Here is a 25,514-nt window from a genome sequence, read left to right as displayed (position 1 = left end):
ATTATTTAAGACACCTCTTTTCCATCACTCAATGTCAGTTCTTTGAGTTTCTCCTTGTGTGTGGGCATGTTTCTGGCTCCTGTGTACCCTACTCTGCAGTATCGGTGCTTCCCATGGCTGCAGATCCTATCCTCCACAGCACTTGTTACTCTATTCCGTACATTACCTTCACTACTCATACCTCTTCAATAGACTTCGCCAAATACCTACTAGTAGGGCCGCAACCTGCGGCACTGAAGCAGCCAAGCCCATATCCCCTTGCAGGGGTCACTGGTGAAAACTTTCTGTGTCGTTAGATTCCGCGCCTCCCAGGAGGTAGTGCTGAACTAGGCAGGTCAATGGTCCTATCAGCCCTCTGAATTGTGACACAGTGCATCCTTCCACTTCAATAATCTTGATCCAAAAAATGAAAATTCATCTTTGTTCTGCTTTGTAGAACAATTATGTCCATGTAGTGTGGAAGAAACAGGTAAATTATGTATAGAACAATTTATTTTGTGTTACTTTTAATGAATTATATTAACAGCAACATAAGTCATTTCAACTATTTTAATAAAGGATTTTAAAGGGCATTTCAACAAGAAAATGTAAAAAAAAAATCTTTGTAATGTATGGAAGTTTCAAGGACAAACTGTCCATGGATTGTAGCAAAATACAGTAAGAATTTCACTTAATTCTTTGGAGAAAATAGCTTGTGTTATGTCATTTTGATGTGTTTGTGTGCATCAGTGCATTTGCTTCCTTATAGCCTTTAATGTGAATGGAGTAGAAGATAAAGATTTCATGCACACACAATACACATAAAAAGGTAATACTGAGCCCATATTGATGCAGTTGGCACTGTTGGTTTCTATTAAAACCAGACCGTTAAAAACATTAAATCAGAATTCCAGATGGGTAAATGATCAATCCATCATTAAAGAACAAACACATACATAAATACAAAACAGTATCCAAAGTACCAGTATAATCTGACAGTATACAGGGCAGGAGGAGATACTAGGATCTACTGGGAGAATAGATGCTCACTAGAACTCTGACGTAGTGTGTATATAATATATAACATGCATTTCATTCTCTAATATAGAAAGTGGTTTGTAGACATAAGTGTAACATTTTGCCAAGTTTCCCTTGTCTCTCACATACTGGAAGGACCCAACCTACCCTGAGGGCTCTGGTTAATATGCCTGTGGCAGTGACGGCCAGTTCAAACTTGAATGTAACTTTCTTATACTGTGTTATTTCAGAAATCAGAATACCCTTATGATCTTAAACATGGGCAGCACAGTGGCCTAGTGGTTAGCACTTCTGCCTCACAGCACTGGGGTCATGAGTTCGATTCCCGACCATAACCTTCTCTGTGTGAAGTTTGCATGTTCTCTTTCGGGTGCTCCAGTATCCTTCCACACTCCAAAAACATACTGGTAGGTTAATTGGCTGCTATCAAAATTGACCCTAGTCTCTCCCTCTCTGTGTGTGTCTGTATCTATATTAGAGAATTTAGACTGTATGCTCCAATAGGGCAGGGACTGATGTGAATGAGTTCTCTGTACAGTGCTGTGGAATTAGTGGCGCTATATAAATAAATGATGATGATGATTATTGAGAGAAGTGATTTGTTTGTCAAGGTCAAGTAGGCCTGGAAGAATAATAATATTTAAAATATTAGATTTTGGAAAAACACTTGGATATATGGGTTTGGTTTCCTCAGCTACAGGAACACCTTACTTTTGGCGTGCTGTGGACTAAGTTGTTTATGCCTGGTGTCATATAATTTACCAGGCACAATCATCCACATAGGAGTGGTCACAGGTAGATGCTTGAATGCTATGAGATTATGAAGGATTTGTGGAAATAATGATTTCAAGGAAAGAGATGCATGATGGTCATTGTGAAATTGTCCATGTCAAAAACTGTAAATAGGAAATCAGAGCGGCAAATTCAATTAACTACATTACTCTCAAGAGTAACGTGGCTTGCCCACTGTTATATCTATGCTTTATATAGAAACTTGCATCATGTCAATATATAGTTTTATGTTATGTTATTGCAACTTCTAGCTGGATTAACTCCTAACTCTAAACTACAGGAAGCCTATAATGTGTGTTCTGACAATTAACTGCACGGTTCATGGTGGGGGAATTACAGCTAAGTAGACAGGTCAGGGTATGAGTATGAATGGGTAAAAATGCCATTCTTTGGCACAGGACACTTTGCCATGGATTCTGACTCAACAATATATAAAAACAACATATCATGCGTATGTTGCAAAACGTATTGGTCCATAGCTCAGTGGTGGAGGTGGGCTGGTATACGGTGGTATGCCAAATCCCTACTTCTCCTACTACCTTCATTGTAAAACTATTACATACCATTTACTAATATTTTCCATACCGCCACTTCTAAATTTCCTCTTCAACCACTGCCATAGCAAATACTCACAATAGCTTCTTTTTAGCTCCCTAATGATCCCTATTGCCATTATTTATTTTTGTGTCTTAAAGACATAAAAAAAAGGTTTTATGTTCAGGTTAGGGTAAAGAGAAAGGAGGTAGAGAGGTAAACAGGTGGCCAGAAAGGATAAGAATACATGTGAGAATGAGATCCCGTAACCCTTTTGTCTGATTATTGTCCTGGACTTGTTTGGTGTACACGAGGAAAATATGTTCTATTCTTGGCAGGATTATTCATTACCCTATTAAATACTTGTCAACTGCTGAATTGCTTATTTTTCTAAGATCATCATAGACAGGCAGCAAATATTGATTCTAAAGATGAATATTTGGTTGGATGTGTGTACATGACCCCAGTGTATCTATGTTGGGTGGTGTATAATATCTCTGTACATACCTATGTTCTACACATCACATTTTCTTTCACTGTTAGCCAACCAGAATAATTCTTATTGACTATTTATTTAATATCTTGGAAAATCCAGGAAGCAGATTCTATTCTATTATTGCACAAATCCTCTAGGAGTTAAGTCACATGAAGGGTGCCAGCTCATGCACACACAGGTTTGCTTTTCACATCAGTCTGTAGGCTCCGTTATGCCGCCCAACAGTCAGAAAGTAGCCCACCAGGGTTGCCCCTATGCAGGGTATCACATTTATAGTTGTGGGATGGCACATTATGAGTCAGAGCAGCAGGATTAATAGGAAGAATGGCCTGTGCTGTATCCCATAACAAGAACACTGAGAAGTTGCATGGGCACAGCAGCTCCAGGTTAGGGACATTATGGCTGATGTGGGCACTGCCCTGCTATGTCCATGACATTAGTGAGTTGATTCAGTCACAGCTTCACCAACGAGGTGCAGTCAGATGGACAACATGGATGTTACTTCAGCAGAGGTCAGCGAGACATCATACGGACAAACTCTGGAAAAAAAAATGTACGTTGAAAAAACAGAAGAGTACATTGTACCCAACCACATTATAACTAACCACCATGCCAGGACATCTGCCAATCACAGATACAAAGCATTTTTTAATAAAAAAAAAATTGTAGCCCACTTTATAAATGACCAGTTGATACATCCAATATAAAAATAGTGTCCACTCTCAAAACTGACGCTGATTCTAAAAGAAGTTATTTTTTTCTGGTATACCATCAACTGGTGCCTCTATGCAGATGGAGCCTCAACCATCACCAGACTTAATCAACTGATGTAAAGCTATAATGACAGCGATGTGTATACAAATTATACTAACCTTCAAAGTCCACCTGTCCATCTCCATTCAGATCGACATCACGTATAATATCCTCAATGTCCCTGTGACCAACCTGCTGTCCAAGGAGCTTTTTCATGGCCTCCCGTAGTTCACTCGTGCTGATCTCTCCATCTCCATTGGTGTCAAACTGAATAGAGATGTGCAATATCTTTATTAACAAGAAGGCTATATTATCCAGTAGTAAAACATACATTAAAAAACAGCTACCATTTTTAATACATTCCCTTTTAGATTTTAATCACAGAAAAAATGGACCACAGAAGTCAGGTATGTGGCAAAGACTTCTCTCACCTCCTTGAAGGCATCCCGAAGCTCCTTCACTCCAATCATATCGGCTGTCTCTGCAAGAAGCTTCGGACCCATTAGCTCCACAAAATCATCAAAGTCCACATGTCCTCCAACTAAATATGAGAAAATAAAAATGATGAATTATTCAATTAGAAACTTTATATGTTCGGAAACCTCACAAGCATTTGGGATCACTTAGCAGTGCATGATTTATGAGTTCTGAAATATTACAGATAATATGCTTATTATTATTATCATGGATTTGGAAAGCGCCACAGTGCTCCGCAGCGCTGTACAGTCGGGAAAATAGGACATACATAAAACAGGGACGTACAAGGTAGACAAAATAAATACAGACATGAAAAGAAAGGGTGCCTGATGACCCTGCTCATCAAAGAGCTTACATTCTAAGTGCAAGAGGGCACAGCGGAAACAAGAGGAATGAGTGTGGCTTAGAGTGGAGATTGGGTAAGCTGTGAGGGTGTATTAGTGTGAATAGTATCATCAGGGATAAGCTAAGCTTTAAAAAATAAATGTTTTTTCGTCTAAAGATTTGAAGGCTGGGGGAAAGTCTGATTGAGTGTGTTAAGGAATTCCATAACTGGGAAGCAGCACGGGAGAAGTTTTGTAGGCGCGAGTGATAGTTGGTTACCAGAGACGAGACAAGGAGCAGGTCAGAGAAAGATGTAGGAGGACGGGAGGGAAAGTGATTTAATATGATATTTGAGATGTATGAAGGGGTGGTGTTGCTGAGGGCTTTATTGGTAAGGGTGAGTCATTTCAATTGGTGCAGCAGATGCCAGATAGCAGGAGGTTGCAGTAGTCAAGACGTGAGATGATGAGAGAATGGATAAGAGTTCTGGTAGCATATTGAGTAAGAAATAGACATATTCTGGCACTGTTTTAAGGTGGAGTTGACAGGACTGGCAGAGAGTCTGGATGTTAGGAATAAAGCAGAGGGTGAAGTCAAGTGTGACACCAAGATAGTGGGCTTGGGAGACTGAGGAAATTGTGATGTTATTGACAGTGAGGGAGGTTTGAGGGAAGGTGGTGAATCTGCCATGAGGGAAGATAATAAGCTTTGTTTTGGACATGTTGAGCTTCAGGTAGCGCTGGGACATTCATGTGAAGATAGCAGAAAGACAGTTGGTTATACGAGATAGTAGAGAAGGAGAGAGGTCAGGAGAAGAGCTATAGATTTGGGTGTCATCAGTGTAGAGGTGGTACTGGAGCCCGAATGAGCAAATTAGTGCCCCAAGTGAAGAGGTATGGGATGAGAAGTATGTATGGAAGGACATGACTCACGGTTCATATTGATTTGCTGAGACAGTTCTATTAACTCCATCTCAGTTGGCATGTATCCCATTGTCCTCATACAATCGCCTAGGTCCTTACAGCTGATGTATCCATCTTTGTCTTTGTCAAACTCTTTGAAAGCTTCCCTAAGTTCTGTAGGATACAACTTAATTAGTACAATATCTTTGAACTGACTGAAATAAAAACAACATTTAACATCATGAACTCTTCACAATGGCAATTGAACTCTGGCTAAAAATGTTAAAATATGGCCAACATCACACTTTTCATAACATAAGTCATCTCTAAATGGTTGTCCTGCCCAACCAAAATCAGTTCGATGAGGCAGAAAAATCTGGTGTCCTAGTGCCAATAGCTGCCCACGTGTTGTGTAATCAGCCAAATGTATGGGTAGGGGCTGGCTGGGCTGTGGAGCATCTGCCCCCTGGGACTGGTCCCATAGTGGGTTACTTTGGGCTGAGTCACACAGCATAGTCTAACATTTGCCAGCATGCCCCTGAGTATGGGACCCTTTACAATCTGCTCATATCTGCAAAATGTGATTGTCCAGTATTTGTGCCAAATTTGCCATAGTTCTTCACTGATTGGCCAAAACAACCAGTTTAATCCATTTGTGAGCAGCACAATGTTTTGCCCCCTATTATTGTGATTTAGTACTATTTTATAGACATTTCTAATTCCATGCTACTGTTGACATCCTGATTTTCATTTGTATCTTTGCAGATGTTCCTTTCCTATTCAGCATCTACACATTCACCGGCATGTTTACATCCGACCTAATCCATTCAACATTCTTCCATATCAAGTCTCTTACTCCACCATGGTATTTAGCACTCTAACGCCAGAATTATGCATCCAAAATTACGATATTCAGCAATCTTACTCAACATCCATTACATCCATCATTCGTACACTTCAATCATAGTATTTTTTATCAATCTTTATCAACTTTTAAATAAATTGTAAAAGTATATACACATACCAAACAAAACAGAAGTGTTCAACATCCTAATCCGCACCCATTACATTATTCACTTCACCACACACATTGAACATAGCATTGTTATACAGCAGTCATTATATTCATCATTCATTCAACACATCCACTGCATCCAACATTCTTACATTTCGTTCCTACTGCCCACTACACCCACCATTACTGCACACCAACAATTATATGTAGCATCCCTACATTTCAACCACAATATTCAGAATTACTAGTCTTCCCCAATACATACACTACAGCCACAGTATAGCATCCAACTACCCATATATTACTGTTCAAATTCTCTGCCTCACACATTGCATCATATCCCCTACATAAACATGTATACATCTCATATACTCCCAAAGCATTAGATACTCCTCCACACCTCATATACTCCCAAAGCATTAGATACTCCTCCACACCACATATACTCCCAAAGCATTAGATACTCCTCCACACCTCATATAATCCTAAAGTATTAGATATTCCACCACACCTCATATACTCCCAAAGCATTAGATACTCCTCCACACCTCATATAATCCTAAAGTATTAGATATTCCACCACACCTCATATACTCCCAAAGCATTAGATACTCTTCCACACCTCATATACTCCCAAAGCATTAGATATTCCACCACACCTCATATACTCCCAAAGCATTAGATATTCCACCACACCTTATATACTCCCAAAGCATTAGATATTCCACCACACCTTATATACTCCCAAAGCATTAGATATTCCACCACACCTTATATACTCCCAAAGCATTAGATATTCCACCACACCTTATATATTCCCAAAGCATAAAATACACCCCCACATCTCATATACTCCCAAAGCATTAGATACTCCTCCACACCTCATATATTCCCCAAGTATTAGATACTCCACCACATCTCATATACTCCCAAAACATTAGAAACTCCTTCACATATCATATACTATTAAAGCATTAGATACTCTTCCACATCTCATATACTCCCAAAGCATTAGATATTCCACCACACCTCATATACTCCCAAAGCATTAGATATTCCACCACACCTCATATACTCCCAAAGCATTAGATACTCCTCCACACCTCATATACTCCCAAAGCATTAGATATTCCACCACACCTTATATACTCCCAAAGCATTAGAAACTCCTTCACATATCATACTATTAAAGCATTAGATACTCTTCCACATCTCATATACTCCCAAAGCATTAGATATTCCACCACACCTCATATACTCCCAAAGCATTAGATACTCCTCCATATCTCATATACTCCCAAAGCATTAGATATTCCACCACACCTCATATACTCCCAAAGCATTAGATACTCCTCCACATCTCATATACTGCCAAAGCATTAGATACTCATCCACACATCATATACTCCCAAAGCATTAGATACTCCTCTACACCTCATATACTGCCAAAGCATTAGATACTTCTCCACACCTCATATATTCCCCAAGCATTAGATACTCCACCACATCTCATATACTCCCAAAGCATTAGATACTCCTCCACATCTCATATACTGCCAAAGCATTAGATACTCATCCACACCTCATATACTCCCAAAGCATTAGATACTCCTCTACACCTCATATACTGCCAAAGCATTAGATACTTCTCCACACCTCATATATTCCCAAAGCATTATATACTCCACCACACCTCATTTACTCCCAAAACATTAGATACTCTTCCACATCTCATATAGTCCGAAAGCAATAGATACTCTTCCACATCTTATATACTTTCAAAGCATTAGAAACTCCTCCACACCTCATATACTTCCAAAGCATTAGATACTCTTCCACATCTCATATACTCTCAAAGCATTAGAAATTCCTTCACATCTCATATACTGTTAAAACATTAGATACTCTTCCACATCTCATATACTCCAAAAGCATTAAATAAACCTCCACACCTCATATACTCCCCAAGCATTAGATACTCCTTCACACCTCATTTACACCCAAAGCATTAGATACTCCTCCACACCTCATATACTCCCAAAGCCTTAGATTCTCCACCACACCTCCGCACTGCCAAAGCATTAGATACTTTTCCACATCTCACATACTCCCAAACCATTAAATACACCTCCACACCTCATATACTCCCAAAGCATTAGAATCTTCTTCACATCTCACATACTCCCAAGCATTAGATACTCCTCCACACCACATATACTCCCAAAGCATTAGATACTCCTTCACACCTCATATACTCCCAAAGCCTTAGATTCTCCTCCACACTCCCAAAGCATTAGATACTCCTTCACACCTTATATACTCCTAATCCATTAAATACACCTACACACCTCATATACTCCCAAAGCATTAGAATCTTCTTCACATCTCACATACTCCCAAAGCATTAGATGCTCCTCCACACCTCATATACTCCCAAAGTGTCAAAGTCGTATAATTGGATGAACGAAAGTATATTGGTTAATATTGTTTTGCCGTGCGATTGCGATTCGTACACCACGTAACACAGATCCGTACGCCACCTAATACAGTGCATGGTGCGATCGCACGGTAAAATACGCACGTACACACTCGCATTACAACATTTAGTTATTTATATAATTCATATTCATGCCAGTCCGTTACACTGTAATTTATGAGCAGATAGTATTTGGTTTATTATTAGTTTATATAATGTGATTATATGTACACTTCAGTGATATTTAAGGTTCAGCTTATAGGAAAGGTGTCATGTCTAATATCATATTAATTCCCTTTACATCAGCAGCTGTTCGGTGCATTCCGCGAAGAGATCGCACATTGCATACTCTAGTTATTGATGTTAGGGAATAAACCTTTAATATGATATTAACTGTCAAATGCTAATGGACTGATTGTAATAGGAGTTTGGCGGGAAGAACATAGCAGTTTGGTGGGAAGAACAGAGCAGTTTGGCGGGAAGAACAGAGCTCATCCCCTGGAGAGACCCCCACCTTTGGATTCCTTAGATTGAATCAGCCTATGATGTGTAACCCCCTGGACCCTCCTGATGCCTGGACCAATAGAAGCAAGCTATACCACCTGCATTGTTTTACTGTATCTCTGTTTGCATATAAGCAGTAGCTCTCATGTAGTGTCCAGGCTACTCTGACCACAGTTATCTAAACAGATATACTGTTCACTGGGACCCGTGGAAGCGCAGCGATTGCAGCGGTATGTATTTATCTTTTGGTATTGGCTGTACAGTACTGTATTATATTACAATCATGTATTGAATTGTTAACTTGTTACATCTGCTAAAATAAATCACTTTGTGCGTTAGAAACACAATACAATCGCTTGGGCAATGCTTATTTGAAAACGATACAATTACTTTAATAAAAGCATTAGATACTCCTCCACACCTCATATACTCCCAAAGCATTAGATACTCCTCCACACCTCATATACTCCCAAAGCATTAGATACTCCTCCACACCTCATATACTCCCAAAGCATTAGATACTCCTTCACACCTCATATACTCCTAAAGCATTAGATACTCCTCCACACCTCACATACTCCCAATGCATTAGATACTCCTCCACACCTCATATACTCCAAAAGCAATAGATAATCCTCCACACCTCATATACTCCCAAAGCATTAGATACTTCTTCACACCTCATATACTCCCAAAGCATTAGATACTCCTCCACACCTCATATACTCCCAAAGCATTAGATTCTCCACCACACCTCATATACTCCCAAAGCATTAGATACTCCTTCACACCTCATATACTCCCAAAGCAATAGATACTCCTCCACACCTCATATACTCCCAAAGCATTATATTCTCCACCACACCTCATATACTCCCAAAGCATTAGATACTCCTTCACACCTCATATACTCCCAAAGCATTAGATACTCCTCCACATCTCACATACTCCCAATGCATTAGATACTCCTCCACACCTCATATACTCCCAAAGCATTAGATACTCCTCCACACCTCACATACTCCCAATGCATTAGATACTCCTCCACACCTCATATACTCCCAAAGCATTAGATACTCCTCCACATCTCATATACTCCCAAAGCATTAGATACTCCTCCACACCTCATATACTCCCAAAGCATTAGATTCTCCACCACACCTCATATACTCCCAAAGCATTAGATACTCCTTCACACCTCATATACTCCCAAAGCAATAGATACTCCTCCACACCTCATATACTTCCAAAGCATTAGATACTCCTCCACACCTCACATACTCCCAATGCATTAGATACTCCTTCACACCTCATATACTCCCAAAGCATTAGATACTCCTCCACACCTCATATACTCCCAAAGCATTAGATTCTCCACCACACCTCATATACTCCCAAAGCCTTAGATTCTCTACCACACCTCCACACTCCCAAAGCATTAAATACTCCTTCACATCTCATATACTCCCAAAGCATTAGATACTCCTTCACATCTTATATACTCCCAAAGCATTAGATATTTCACCACACCTCATATACACTCAAATCATTAGATTCACCACCACACCTCATATACTTCTAAAGCATTAGATACTCCTCCACACCTCATACACTCCCAAAGCATTAAATACTCCTTCACACCTCATATACTCCCAAAGCCTTAGATTCTCCACCACACCTCCACACTCCCAAAGCATTAAATACTCCTTCACACCTCATATACTCCCAAAGCCTTAGATTCTCCACCACACCTCCACACTCCCAAAGCATTAGATACTCCTTCACATCTCATATACTCCCAAAGCATTAGATATTTCACCACACCTCATATACCCCCAAACCATTAAATATACCTACACACCTCATATACTCCCAAAGCATTAGATAATCCTCCATATCTCATATACTCCCAAAGCATTAAATACGGATCCAGATATTTTTGCTTTTAATAAACTGTATATTATTTACCTTCAATCTCTTCTGGACGTAGCTCTCTGTCCTAAAAGAGAACATATTGAAACAAAGATTAGAGAAAAAAAAAAGAAGGGAGCATTAAAGTCAGTGAATGAAAAGGATTAAATGGTTGAACTACAATAATCTGTACAATAATCACACACAAAAGTCTGTGGGTAAAAGGGAAATTCCGTGAATGCTCAGGCCTGTATGTCTGTCCATCTGGATTGTAGTCATGTGATTTTGTATTTTCAGAACACTTCTTTAGTCACACATTAATAAGACTATCTTTGAAGATTGCAACATTCACATTCTAAGCATCTAAGCAAACAACAAAACCTCAGTTACACTGTTATTCAACTGTTACTGATTCAAGGTTTAATTTCTTCTGCCGTGTTTTGTAGGTCAAAACATTCATTAGCAAAGTTACTAAATAAGACAACAATGTCGGACATTTTGTTGAGCCTTTCTGTGTGAGTAGAACAGTAAATATGGAAAGATTACAAACGTATACATAAAGAAGGACAGACTATTAGTAGATTATAAACCAATCATAGCTTATACAAGTTATTTTAGAGGATGAGAAGAAATATTAATGAAGATAGATATTGGTGTTATGTCTCACCTATATTGTTACTTCTATTAAGTAAATGTGCCACCATGCACTGTTGGATTATGGGTATTAAACAACAATAATGAAACCAGGAAGTTTGTTAGGTTATATGTACACTAATGGGTTGAACTTAATATATTATACCTGACATATTCAGTGTATCATTTAAATATGCATTAATACAGATTTGTTTTTATAATTTTTTAATGCATTGACAAAATACAGTCAAGTTTTCACTGTTTGACAGGCACTCTGATAGAATCAACGGCTATGAATATATGTATAGTGCATTAAATATATTTGGTGTCCATATACGATGCAGAATATAACAATTAATGCTTTCAACCCTCACACAATGGAAGACAATCTGCATTTCTGCTGCCATACTCAGTGACTCTGCTAAGCAGCACTGATTGCCTTCACACTCACATTTATAAATACGCTGCAAGGAGAACTCTTTGTAGGTTTATAAAAGGAAATGTGAACATTTCTGTACCAAGTTTCTGTTTTCAGAGTAAGATAAATCTTTGCAATGCTTTTCTAAAATGCTTACTTCCAGCGGATACAATCAGACTGAAACCATATTCAGTTTTATTGTTTGTTAGCCAGAAATCACAGTGCCATAGAACAATGTAGGTATTTGTTTTGGTGTAAAGAACTGAGACAAGCTACAGATCCTTTTAGGGGTTATTCAGGACCTAGATAACCAAACAGAAGTATGGCATATAACAGCTGATATGCATGGATGACCTGGTTAACTAAGCTTATACTTCAATTTTGCATAGACTGCAAGCTCTTGGACTGAGAGGATTTTCTCTGTCTTCTGTGCAGAACACAATTAAACCAACATTCCAAATTACCACACAAATGATTGCATTTAGTAACAAATAACCATTTCTCCCACTTCTTTGTTAGGGATATCATGAGTGATGGGTCATACGGTTTATGATAACATTTAGAAGGTGTAGAAGGTGGTTCTGGTCACACAATAATGGGGAAGTCAGAGAGCACAGAACTCACGTACAGGCTGACGACTCTCAGCGAATCCCTTTCGTAGAAAAATACAGGCTGGGCCCAGCAGGTTGTGCATCACTGCGCAGTTTTGAGCCAACAGCATTAGAGGCCCCTGAGCTCCCTCTTCCCCTGTCTGCGCCGGTCTGAGACTGCTTCGCTCCTCCTGGTGCATCTTACAACATACAGAGTGTTACCAGCACACTAAGGGGTCAATGCCGAAAAAGGTGTTCTACCTCTCTTGTTACTTATGTATATGTGACCTATGGATCTCTTATATGGTGTAAGGGAGGCATGTGCCCTTTTTGTATCTTCATCCCCATGCCACAATGCTCCCACAGCTTACCTACCATCAGATAATGTTCCTGTATACGTCTATAGTCCCTTGTTCTAGCTTTTCACAATCCCACCTCTCTCTTTTATTCTTTGACAATGTCTCTGGCTATTGCTTGGTGAATGAATACTTCCCAGCTTCTCTTTTCCCTCCCTCCACTGCATCTCCTCTCTAAATAAGGAACTGTTTTAGTCTGGTCCTGTCGTACCCACCATTCCCACGCCTTTCTAAGACATACTTTCCCTTGCTGTTTCTCTGACCTTTGGGAATATACAATCAGGTTTGAAGGCCCTATTACAAATTAAGGATGCCATCACAACTTTAAAAATAGAAGAGAACTAAAAGTGAGCCATGTTTACAGACAATCCAAATATCACTGACACATATGAGAGAAAGATAATTATTTGGGTATATGTACAATGTTCCTGAGCTGAGAGAAAAGGAGACATTGAAAGGGTCTCAGCGTGAAACAGAGGCATCAGAGAAACCAAAAACTTCTGGGGCTAAATGGGGCTTTTTGTATTAACATGTAAACTGCCCGGGATTTAAATATATATGTTTTTCAATCAGTCTACTGTACATCCATTCCCCTACAGCTTCCTTCCCTCTGTGTTTTAGTTTAACCCATTAGCCCAGTGTCATACGTTCCTATAGGGATTAGCCTACTGTAAGACATACCTTCTGTGAGAGGTTTCGAAGAGGAGATTTCACACAATTCCCCATAACACACAGTACAGAGCAGAGGACGAGTTTTTCCAAGGGGAGAGAGATTGAGAGGGCAGCAGCCAGCGAGGCATCCCGCACAGTGCGCTCCTCTCAGCCTTGGGGGCAGTCAGCAGCGTCCCACAGATTAGACCCTTTGAGCCGCAGATTGTCTCTCTGATAGAGCCTCTGATTACAGCAGATAAACTGCAGTAGGAACTATTCCCTGATGAGCTCAGAGAATCCGGCTAATTTGGAGCTGGACCCCTTCCCCCATGAGCCTTACAGCCTTTCAATGACATGATGTGGGACAGATCAGCTGGAGGCGGACATAGCATTCATGACATTGACATTGGCTCAGAACAGTACCCAGAACCTTCTGATTTTGGGATTTGCCAGGAAACCATGTGCCTTTGTTATATTAGCTATATTGCTGTCAATGGAGCAACAATATCCTTCCATCCCACACAAGAGTTAACACATTTTGATTTCTAATGTTTTCCTGGGGTTGCGTGTTCAGGGATGCATGCTCACCAACGGGCACAATGTAGACCGACATGGGCTGTTAAAGACAGGACAATGTGCTTATCATAAGAGAGACTGAGCATGCATCACTAATGACTACAAATCTGTGTGTAGAAAATATTTTAGGACCATCAGCCGACGTGTCTCCAACCACAATTCCTGCACCATTGGAAGATGTGATTCCACATAAAACTGCCTGCTGGATAAGTCACATTATGAATAAATAAGCAAATTACAGGTCTGTCTGTGCTGCAAGAACAGAGAAAAGGATGACAGCCATGGTAATAAACACATAACTGGTTCTCACTCAAAACAGAGGTGAATGCACAACTATAGGACAAGCATGGCCAATATGCATAACAAGGTAAACAAATAACCTGTCCTAAGCCAATAGTAGTTGATTGTGCAACATTTTACTACAGGTGAAATAATTTAATTCGCTACAGCCAAACAGCAGTTTACATCAGACAAAGTGTCTCATAGACATGTTACATCGGGACGTGTCACATGTTTTATAGTAACATGAATGTGCTGTTTTTGACATGCCATGATCAAATACACATTGCACAATATTTTAGAATAATTAATGATACATATGACCCCAGTCAATGTCAAACACACCCTTTGGGGTCATGATAGTGCTGAAGAAAGTCTGCTAAATGGCTTCCTGATTAAGATGGGTCAATACTCACTATTATTATTATTTAAGTCAGGCACATCAAATTCAAATCATACTGAAAGCTAAAATGAGTTGTGGGATATACACGGGAAGGCAATGCTGCATCTGACAATGTGCATTGCAGGAGTTAACAAATCTTGCTTCTATTTTTAAGATTATGTAGTTCAGCAATTCTCTCACTACTATTCTGAACCAAAACAACAACAGAGTATCATGAACCCTGTGGATAAATAACGTATCTACTACAGCAATACTGGTATTCTAGAACACTGTAATAAGGTGTTGGCAGTATTTAAATGTATATTCCACTTTGGGGTAACCTTCCCTCTTTAGGTCCTGCCTCTCCATCTGCCCCCCTACCATTGTGCAGTTAGGTAAGGATCACATACCACTACAATTATGCATTTAACATGAGTTTTGACACATGTTCAGTGCATGTAAACACATGTAAAATAAAAATAATTGTACTAAATGAGTCACCATATATTTGCATTTTTTACGTGCATTACACTTGCAGTTCACCGCGTTATTTTGAATGCTGCTTGTTTCATTACGGTGCATCTGACCCTCATCTATGCAGTTGAACACTATAAATTCATCTGTAAATATCTGTCAAATGCATACATAAGAGCAATGTGGTTTATATGCATTTTCATTTGCGTTTTAACATACATAAAAAAAAAATACATTTGACACACTAACGTGTACGTGGCCTAAAACAATCACAGAAGTGGCTAAGGGCTACAAACTAGAAGAGAGAGGGCTAATTTCTAAAACACCATTTTGACAAGCCTGGTTAAATTGGATATAAGAGACATATTTTATAATGTCACATTGGGGTTTCTTTCTGGGTCAGGAAAGCAATTAGCAGGAAAAGTGAAATTTCATAAATGGCTCCGCTGTTCAGAGACAAAGGGTTACTTGTTTCTAACAAGAAGTGACCTATATATGGAATGTTTTACACTTCATCATCATCAAAAAGGAAGAAAACGGTAACATACTAAAAATGGCTCATGTAAACATGTCGTGTGCTGTTCGTGTTTAGAACAGCAGAGGGCACTGTCTATGACATGACACACACTTCAGGCTTGTCTAGGGGTGACACTACAAAGCCCTACTGAGCTGATGGATAAAATTGTGCAGAGACTGGCTGTACACTAAAAGAAAATGAGGACACTCAGGATCTCTCTAGAGATGATACATCAAAGTACATTTCACATATAACCTAGACAAAGCTTGACAGCTTCTACAGACTCTTACTTGAAGTCACCTGTAATCTTTGTGCACAACGCAGAATGAATTATTGCATGTACTGACAAGATGAGAGACTCGGTTCTAAAATAACTGAGAACAAGGGTATAAGCAATCAGATTCTCAGAAACCACTTAAACCTCCAAGAGCACAACAGTCCATTTACACTATACTCTATCATTTCAATTCCATACACCTTTTAGGAGTTACTATTGAAAAGCATTCAAAATGTTGTCAATTCTCTTTTATTTAGCAAGTAATCATTGATATTCTGGCCTCCGAGATCAGTAGTATGAAATATATAAAGCTCTGGTCTAAGGCCAGATACATCATCATCATCACCATTTATTTATATAGCGCCACTAATTCCGCAGCGTTGTACAGAGAACTCACTCACATCAGTCCCTGCCCCATTGGAGCTTACAGTCTAAATTCCCTAACACACACACACAGACAAGGGTCAATTTGTTATCAGCCAATTAACCTACCAGTATGTTTTTGGAGTGTGGGAGGAAACCGGAGCACACGGAGGAAACCCACGCAAACAAGGGGAGAACATACAAACTCCTCACAGTGCTGTAAGGCAGAAGTGCTAACCACTACGCCACAGTGCTGCCCAGTACATGCCTGGGTATTTCTGGCAGCTGCATATATCCAGTTGCTCAGAGAAGCCTCCACTGCAGGTGTATAGACGCTACTCTAATGCTTTATCATACTTAGGGGCAGATTCAATTGGCCGCGATGTTCCTGAGAACATTGCGGAAGCGTTTTATCACCGTTTAATCACTGTTTATACGGTAAAAAGCAACACTTACTTTTGCTCGCATCTCTATTGGGCTTGAGCAAAAGTGAGCCGTACATTCCCGAAAAAAAAATCGCAACGCATTGTCTCGTGGCCGTTCCAGGACACTATGCAGCGCTTTTTTAGTATTGAATCTGCCCCTTCGAGGGTTTTTTTTTTAACAGACTTGTATTTTACTGTTTTAATTGTTATTATGTTATATTTGTTCAGTGTAAACATATTAAAAATAATATCAAGTACTCTTAAAGGATCGATGAGAACACAGCTAAACACACCACAGATAATGTGCTGGTGATTTACCTATTGTGCACGAGCCAGCAAGATGGGCACACATGGCAATTATGTTACTGGCCTAATATTGCTGCATGTGTGGGCCAAAAAAAATTGCAAACATGTGCAATTTACTAACCAGACTGCACTGGAGCCCTTGTTGTTCAGCCTGACCCCCGTACAAAACTATCAATTCACTGGGAACCATTGATGTGTTATTGGTTCCTAGTGAATTTATAGTCTACATTCTCATAAATATTGTCTTAGCCCACAAGTTGACTGTCTACATTGGGGATCATTTAGTGTTGGACAGATCTCAATGATTTTTTTGTGTAAGAAGTGCAGGTATATTATATCAAGTCTTGGCCGTCTATTTGAATAGCTCCATTGACATGTCCATTTGGACTACTGCAAGAAAGAAAATTCTCATTTAAATTTGTAAAGGGGAAATCAACACATTTTGAAGATATTTGTATTTAATTACATTGTATATGAAAAAAATATAACTTTTGCATTTATTAGTAACTGTCAATATAATATTCTCTCTTGTGTATATGACACTTCATTATTATATTATGTACAAATAGGATAATGTGGGGTGTAAGTATAAACGCTTGTATGTCTGACATATGCCTGGCACGAATACTACTGATAATGAGCTGGATGCATCTTAAAATGGGTCTGACTCAACATATGCACAAAAAAATGCTTTTTGTTTTGCACAAGTTTTTTTCCTACATACATTCATGAGCCACGTTGTGCGTATTCAATGAGTACACTTTAAATGTAACTAGGAGGAGACAGATTCAACAGGAACTGTCAGGGTCCAAAATTAACATTTTCTAATTCACATTCAATTAGGTTCCGTGATTGCGGTAACGTGCAGAGTGCACATTACCAAAGGTAATACGGTACTGCAATAACACAGATTTTCCATTACAACCCTACAGGGTGCAAAAGAAAATCAGCATTATTGTTGTGTCACATATTACCTTCACGCCCCATTACGGCACGGTATTATGCACAGGCACATAGGGCCTACATTAAGGGTCAATACAGAGAACTTTCATGGGAACTTTTTACCCCAAGGACCATACACAGGACACGCGGTCACCCCCTAAGGTTAGAGGAGAGGAAAATTCACAACCAGCAAAGGAAGGGGTTCTTTACAGAAAGGGCGGTCAAGATATGGAAATCATTGCCAGGGCAGGTTGTGATGGCAGATTCAATAGATATGTTTAAGAAAAGGTTAGACAAATTTTTAGCGGAAAAGTGTATCCAGGGATACGATCGTTAATTAAAATGAAGGATAGTAGTGGATATAAAAATGGAACTGCAACATTAGGTCTGGGGGGATTTTCACAATTGAAACAGATTGGCGGTTGCTTACTCTGGATCAATTTCAAATATAAGTGCAGGATCGCAGGAGATCCTAAATAGATTGAACTTCATGGACTGGTGTCTTTTTTCAACCTCATCAACTATGTTACTATGAATGGTTTGAGTATCTCATAAGCTGCCAATCTCCTGGGATTTTCATGTACAACAGTCTCTAGCATTTACAGAGAATGGTTAGCAAAACAAACAACATCCAGTGAGCAGCAGTTCTGTGGGCAAAAATGCCATAATAATGAGAGAGGTCAGAGGTGAATGGCCAGACTGGTTCAAGCTGACAGGAACACGAAAGAAGCTCAAATAATAATGTGTTAGAACAGTAGTATGCAGACGAGCAGCTCTGAATGAACGCCACTTCCAACCTTGAAGCCAATGGGCTACAACAGCAGAAGACCACCCTGGTTTCTACTCCTATCAGCTAAGAACCGGAAACTGAGGTTACAGTGGGCACATGCTCATCATAACTGGAGCTGAAGACTGTATAAATGTAGCTTGGTTTGACGAAACACAATTTCTGCTGCAACGTGCAGATGTAGCGTCAGAATTTAGTGTAAATAATATGAATTTATTATTTGTGTCAATGGTGCAGGCTGGTGGTGGTGGTATAATGGTGTGAGGAAAGTGTTCTTGGCACACATTATGTCCTTTAATACAAACTGGGTATTGTTTAAATGTTCAGCCTACCTGAGTATTGTTGTTCACCATGTGCATCCCCTTACGGCCACAGTCTACCCATCTTCTAATTGCTACTTCCAGCAGCATAACGCTGCATGCCATAAAGAACCCGTCATCTCAAGCTGGTTCCACAAACATGACAATGATTTCAGTGTACTCCAATGGCCTCCACAGATCTTAATCAATTAAAGCACATTTGGGATGTGGTAGAACAAGAGATTTGCAGCATTAATGTGCCAGCCAAGAGATCTGCAACAACTGCATCATGATATCATGTCAACATAGACTAAAACCTCTAAGGAATGTTTCCAGCACCTTGTTTAATTCATGTCATGAATAACTCAGGCTGATATGGGGGCAAAGGAGTCCTACCCAGTATAAGAAAGATGTACCTAATAAAATTATTTGGTTCATAAGATTGACATCATTTTAAGTACTTTAGGATTACAGAATGCATGAAATAAGATCCTGGATCACATCATTAATTTGCATAATAGCACCTCCATAGGGCACAAAATGTAACAACTGAAGTGGCAGTTAGAGGACATTCATTGTCTGAACATCCCCTATGTAGGTAGCACAGCCTGATATGGGGTAGAGAGACGTTGACCACATTTTTCCATGTAACACATGTGGTTATTTGAGGCTGTTTTCCAACTTAGGGATTTAGGGCAATGGTTTTTGCTTGCAAAAAAAAAAACGCAGCCGGGTGTGTTCAGATTTAAGTCATGAATCAAACCCAACAGACGTAAAAAATGATTTGTAAGTCTATCTTTATTTAAAACAAATTAAATTTTTTGAGTTATCTGTTGCCAGAATTTATTTGTATGTAGACAACCCCAAACCTTATGCATAAAGGTTCTTTCCTCCACAAAGCATCTACCAAAATTAGATGATTTATATATATATGGGGTTAAATGTGTCCCCTGTATAAATATATTTGGGTAATTTTATTACAAATGTTTATATTGATTGACTTTCTGAACTCCAAAATATCTTCCCAGTCCTCATTGTTTATAGGTTCTAGATATGTTTCCCATTTTACCTTGACTTCTAGGAAATTTGATTTTGAGGCTGAGACTAACCATTTTTAGGCTAATGTGGCTTTAATTTGTTCCCTTGGCCTAAACCAGTTCTCTAGCTGTGAAAGTTGTATCTTGGGGGTAGGGGACGTCTTGAATGGAATACATGGCATCAATGCATACATGCAAATGAACATACTCTTGGAACCAAAAATCTTAATCGATAAGTGTCCAATTGATTCTATGACCTGCTCTCTGTAAACATTGCCAAGGAATATTATCTGGTGCCTCTTCCATATTTGTTGTTTGGATATCGAAGTTAGCTCATGAAGGCTAATGTCATCCTACAGAGAGGTGACAGGAGAATAGTGAGTCGTCCCCAGCACAAGTGAACGAGATATCTTCCACACCTTAGATACCATTTTCAGCAATGTTGTTGTACTGTATATATTTGCTCAATTTCAAAACAGAAACCAGAAATTATCATGTGAACCTGCTATATGCACTTGTAGGGAGTCTTCAGAACTGTTAGTGGGATCACGGATCCAAGGATAAATGTTCTCAATTTGTGTGGCAAGCATAGAAAGAGTTTAGGTAAAGCCAGACCATTCAATTCTACAGGATTTTGTAAAGTCTTATACCATCATCTACCTATCTCTCCAATCCAAATAAAAGTGATTATCTAAGTCATTTAATTTCTAACAATAAAAAAATCAAAGATGACTGGAAAACATACAATAACTCTGGAAGGACAATAATTTAAAAAAAATTAACCCGGGAAATAAGGGTTAAAAAATACCTTGGCAACACATTAAGAGATATAAACCATTCCGGTTTCAAGGATATATGAATACAAAGTTATTTAAAACTGTACAGCTTTGTGCATTGATATGTATGTGAGTAGCTAGTGATACATTTTCGGGTTTCATTATGAAATGCCAGTAACGTTTAAAGTTATGAATTAATAATTTTGATATTTTAATAAATGTATATAATTTATTTGCCAGCGCTCTCATAATTTTATTATTCATTTGTCATTTTGAACAGGCTTACCTGTTATTTTGGGAGCTGCAGACCAGATAGGCACACATATAACAGTACATTTACTTGGTAGTGCCTGATCACTTTTGTCTTTTCCTGTTTATCACCCAGGTTATCCCATGATGGTCAGCGTGCCTATACCTTGATTTCTCAAACACATACAAATTCAGTTTACCCAGTGCATGAAGTGTATTCAGCCAACTAGTTAACCACTTGCAGCACAAGCTGAAGAGATGACTCTGCATTTGCTAAGTACAATAGAATATCACAGCCCATATTATTAGGAAAGTATCCCAGTGTGACCTAATAAAAGTCAGAAAGATAGACTTTCTATCAGTTAAATTCCTGCCAGTGTATATGAATGTAATAATACACACCGTATGACTATGCAGTACAAGGCTGTTGGTCAGTCCTGGCTGTTTAGTTAGAAATGTATCTTCCCTCTAACATGGTTTCCTACTGCACGAGGGTTACAAAAAAGTATGATGGACATATTTAGTCAATGATTTTACTTGCCAAATTAATAATAATCTTCCATGCCACCCATTAATAACCACCTCCCCATTAATGTAATTATTTTTAGATTTAGCTACCCTGTAAAGTGCTATATATGTTAGTACATTGATAAAATGTAGCACGTTATAGTGTATCAGGGAGGCACTACAGCTACATGGAAACTCTGTTCTGCCGGTCCGTCAAACTGCTTCCGTGCAGGCGGCTGTGTAGTGTGCAGTGACTGGATTCGCCTGCTGGGTAAGTATAAACACAAAGATAATGACCACTATATTGGGGCTGGCGGTCATAAAATTAGATGTGAGGTGGGATAATTATTCATTTGGCTGGAAAGCCCTCTTAACTATAGGATTTTTAGGTACAGAATATTGTTTGGATCAATAATACTGAGCCCTAGATATAAATTAAGGTCAAATATTGTATTTACTTGCTGTTTAAAAGGATTCCAGTCTTCTACACATATAAGCTTCAGGGAAAGTTAATTAAAATTGTTCATTATAGATTTTAACACAGAGACAACTAAATACAAACCTTATTTGAAGTTTTTAAACACAGTAATGTGTGTTAGACTTGGAATAAGATACATTAACTGAGAGAAAGGTTATATGCAGTAATCTATGAAATAATGTGGAAAGATAAATAGAACTGTTGACAGAGGTCATGTGGAGGAACATAATGAGTTATGTGGAGTATAATAAGGAATTGTGCTGTAAAGGTATAATAAACACATGATGGATGGTTATATGTGGAATAAGAGAAGGAAAGTGTCCAGTTGCACAGATCCTCAGGAACATAATATAGGTCACTTACAAACCACTAGCCCAACATATGCCATTTATGACATGATTGGCTAACCTTTGTCCCTGTTGCACATGTTTTTACACTTACATTTGTGCACTAACATCAATCTCCTTCTTGTATCTAGGTACATAATATAAAACATATGCATAGAGCTGCATGCATAAATCAATGTATTTAAAATGATGACACTTGCAATGAAGACAGTCCGATGTCTCCTTATTTTCCTTTGATGTGTTATGTATCAATAAGGGTCAAATGAGAACTAATTTAGGAAACATTAGACGCAATTAGGTATGAGGTCCAACTGTGGTAGTAGGTTATGTTTTTAGGTGATGTTTCAACTTTTGCAAGCCAGATGCTTTCTTTTTACAGTGAAAAAGTCTGCAGTGGTTGTAGTTAGCATTTGAGCAGATGGAGCAAGAAATCAATTATTGGGGTGTGGGGAAGCATAATGTGTAAAGCCAGGCACAACTACACTAAAAGTGCACTGTGCCATGTTATATTTTCAGCCTAATTGACAGGTTATATCACAATTGCAATACAATGTTTAGTGGAGAATCATAAACACAATTTTGTTGGTAGCAAATATAAACTCCTACTCAATTTATTTAAGATTATTTTTTTTCAGCTTAATTTACATATTTTCTATTTTTAAACTATTCTAGCAAACAGTAAAGATAATGTATAGTTAACATATAGGTATCACACCAAGACACAACTCACTCACACACTTATACATAACAGTTCACAATGATCAAGGTTAAGGACATTCTGACCCATCCACATTGGTTAAAAGATTTCTTAGAAATAGTTTCAACATTTTTGCTAATGAATGTACACTGAAAAATGGATGTTCACTGTTATTTATATGCAAAACACTATCTATACTGCAGCCTAAAAAACATTAGTGGAAAAATACCAAGACAGTACCATGAACAACTGTCACTTCTATACTCAATTACAGCTTAACACTGTCACAATGTCATACAATGAAGGGATCAAGATCACACAAAGATTCTCTCAAAAATATTGACAGCGGTGTCATTTTGTTGGACACGGTTTGTAACTGAATGCACCACACAAAGCATGTCAATCACAGGAAGCAATAACAACGAAAACGTCACGACCTTGTCAGTACCGGGACAGGGGCAAACACTGACAGAAATGTCCAACTGGCCGTGTTTGTATTCTGCGTAGGACTCTGCAAAACCACAAGTGTGTTGTGCTGGGGAATCAGTTTATTCTGAGACAGGTGCAGAAAGAGGTGACATGGCAGCAATAGTAGATGACAGAGGTGAAGATTGCCCCATAGTAGGGGAGATGGATGAGGACATAGTATTGTTTGGGTATTTTAGGGTTAGGTGAACAGTTACCTTGACCCATAGACTCACCTGCCCAAACACCGAGCTGAGGATGGGGTGCAGCTCCACAAACAGAGGCTCCGTGTCCGGCTCGGGGTCACTGTCGCTGCTCTTAGTTGGGAGGAGGTCATTGGCTGCAGGGATCTGGGTGGAGGCTGCCTCTGAACCCTTCCCACACTCCTTCTTCTTTGCCCTCTGTTCCTGGCTGGTCTCTGGCTGCTCCCTGGGACTAGGAGAGATCTGTTTGGGACTAGGTGTGTGCTCCCTGGGACTGGGTGGGTAGTCCCTATAGCTTGGTGGCTGCTGTCTGGGGCTGTGAGCATGGTGCCTTGGGCTGGGGGATTGCTGCTTCGGGCTGGGAGACTGCCTGTGGCTGTGTGGAGTCATATGCTGGGGGACATGGGTGTTTTGGGTTTGACCATGATGAGGATGGTGAGTGGGGGTTTGGGGGTGATGACTTTGATAATTGGGGTGGTGCTGTATACGACTGTGATGATCAGGAGGTGGGCTGCTGGACTGGTAGTTACTGGATGGATACTGGGAATAAATGGAAGGGTGCCGATGGTGATTAGCGGGGTGCTGGTGATAATGTGGGCTACTGGGATGCCTAGTCCTCCTTCCTCCCTCCTGCTCAGGAAGTCTTCTCATTATTGGGGGGCTCTCGGTTGTCCGTGGGGACTGGCGCCTCCTTCCCCCAGCAAGTCCACTATCACGGGGGTGACACAGAGGCCTCCTGAAGCTTGGATCAGCCTCATGGGGCAATTGATATCTATGATGAGGTCTCCTGGTTTCCCCCGCACTGAGCAGGGAGCTGCGGGACTCGTTCATGTCTGTGGACCCTGCTCGATTGCAGCCATAGGCTCCTCAGCATACAGAGAGCCGGTGTAGTGGTGTTATATACCGAGCACGTCTGTTCAGCACCACAGTCCCAGTGACAGCTCCAGCACACAGCTTGAATGGGAGGGAGGAGAGGGAGGAGCAGAGCGGAGAGGTAGACACAGTGCAGAGAGCTGGATGGAGAGGAGAGGCATGAGCCATAAACGAGGAGAGAAGGGTCACACATAACTTTCTTGGTCTATGCTTAAATAAGAGCTCTCACTGTGCCCTTCTATAACATATATGATCATCAGTCGTGACAAGGTGCTAATATGAATCCTCCACAATCATACATTTTCGCACCCTATACACATGTTGTCTGCTATAGATTTTATGAATAAAAATAAGTTATATGTGATTATTTGACTGGGCTGCACGATTCCTAAATAGCATAGTGTTG

The 25,514-nt window shown here is 39.6% G+C and overlaps 1 protein-coding gene across 2 annotated transcripts; it reads right to left on the bottom strand.

The window, feature by feature from the left end:
- Window positions 1–535: 535 nt before the first annotated feature.
- CABP1 (calcium binding protein 1) lies at window positions 536–25,194 on the bottom strand. Of its 2 annotated transcripts, XM_075215083.1 has the most exons (7): window positions 13,880–14,064; window positions 12,881–13,042; window positions 11,259–11,289; window positions 5,326–5,469; window positions 4,024–4,133; window positions 3,712–3,859; window positions 536–3,378 (listed from the first exon to the last, which is right to left on the bottom strand). In XM_075215083.1, the coding sequence occupies exons 1-7, from the start codon at window positions 13,922–13,924 to the stop codon at window positions 3,353–3,355; spliced, it is 666 nt and encodes a 221-aa protein (XP_075071184.1). In that variant the 5' UTR covers window positions 13,925–14,064; the 3' UTR covers window positions 536–3,352. The 2 variants fall into 2 exon arrangements, with proteins under 2 accessions (XP_075071184.1, XP_075071176.1); XM_075215075.1 differs by lacking the exons at window positions 12,881–13,042; window positions 13,880–14,064 and adding an exon at window positions 24,269–25,194.
- Window positions 25,195–25,514: the final 320 nt, after the last annotated feature.

This window comes from Mixophyes fleayi, chromosome 1 (assembly GCF_038048845.1).
Source record: "Mixophyes fleayi isolate aMixFle1 chromosome 1, aMixFle1.hap1, whole genome shotgun sequence".
Lineage (NCBI taxonomy): Eukaryota > Metazoa > Chordata > Amphibia > Anura > Limnodynastidae > Mixophyes > Mixophyes fleayi.
The sequence above is the reverse complement of the archived record's forward strand: the minus strand, read 5'-3'. Positions and strand labels throughout refer to the sequence as shown.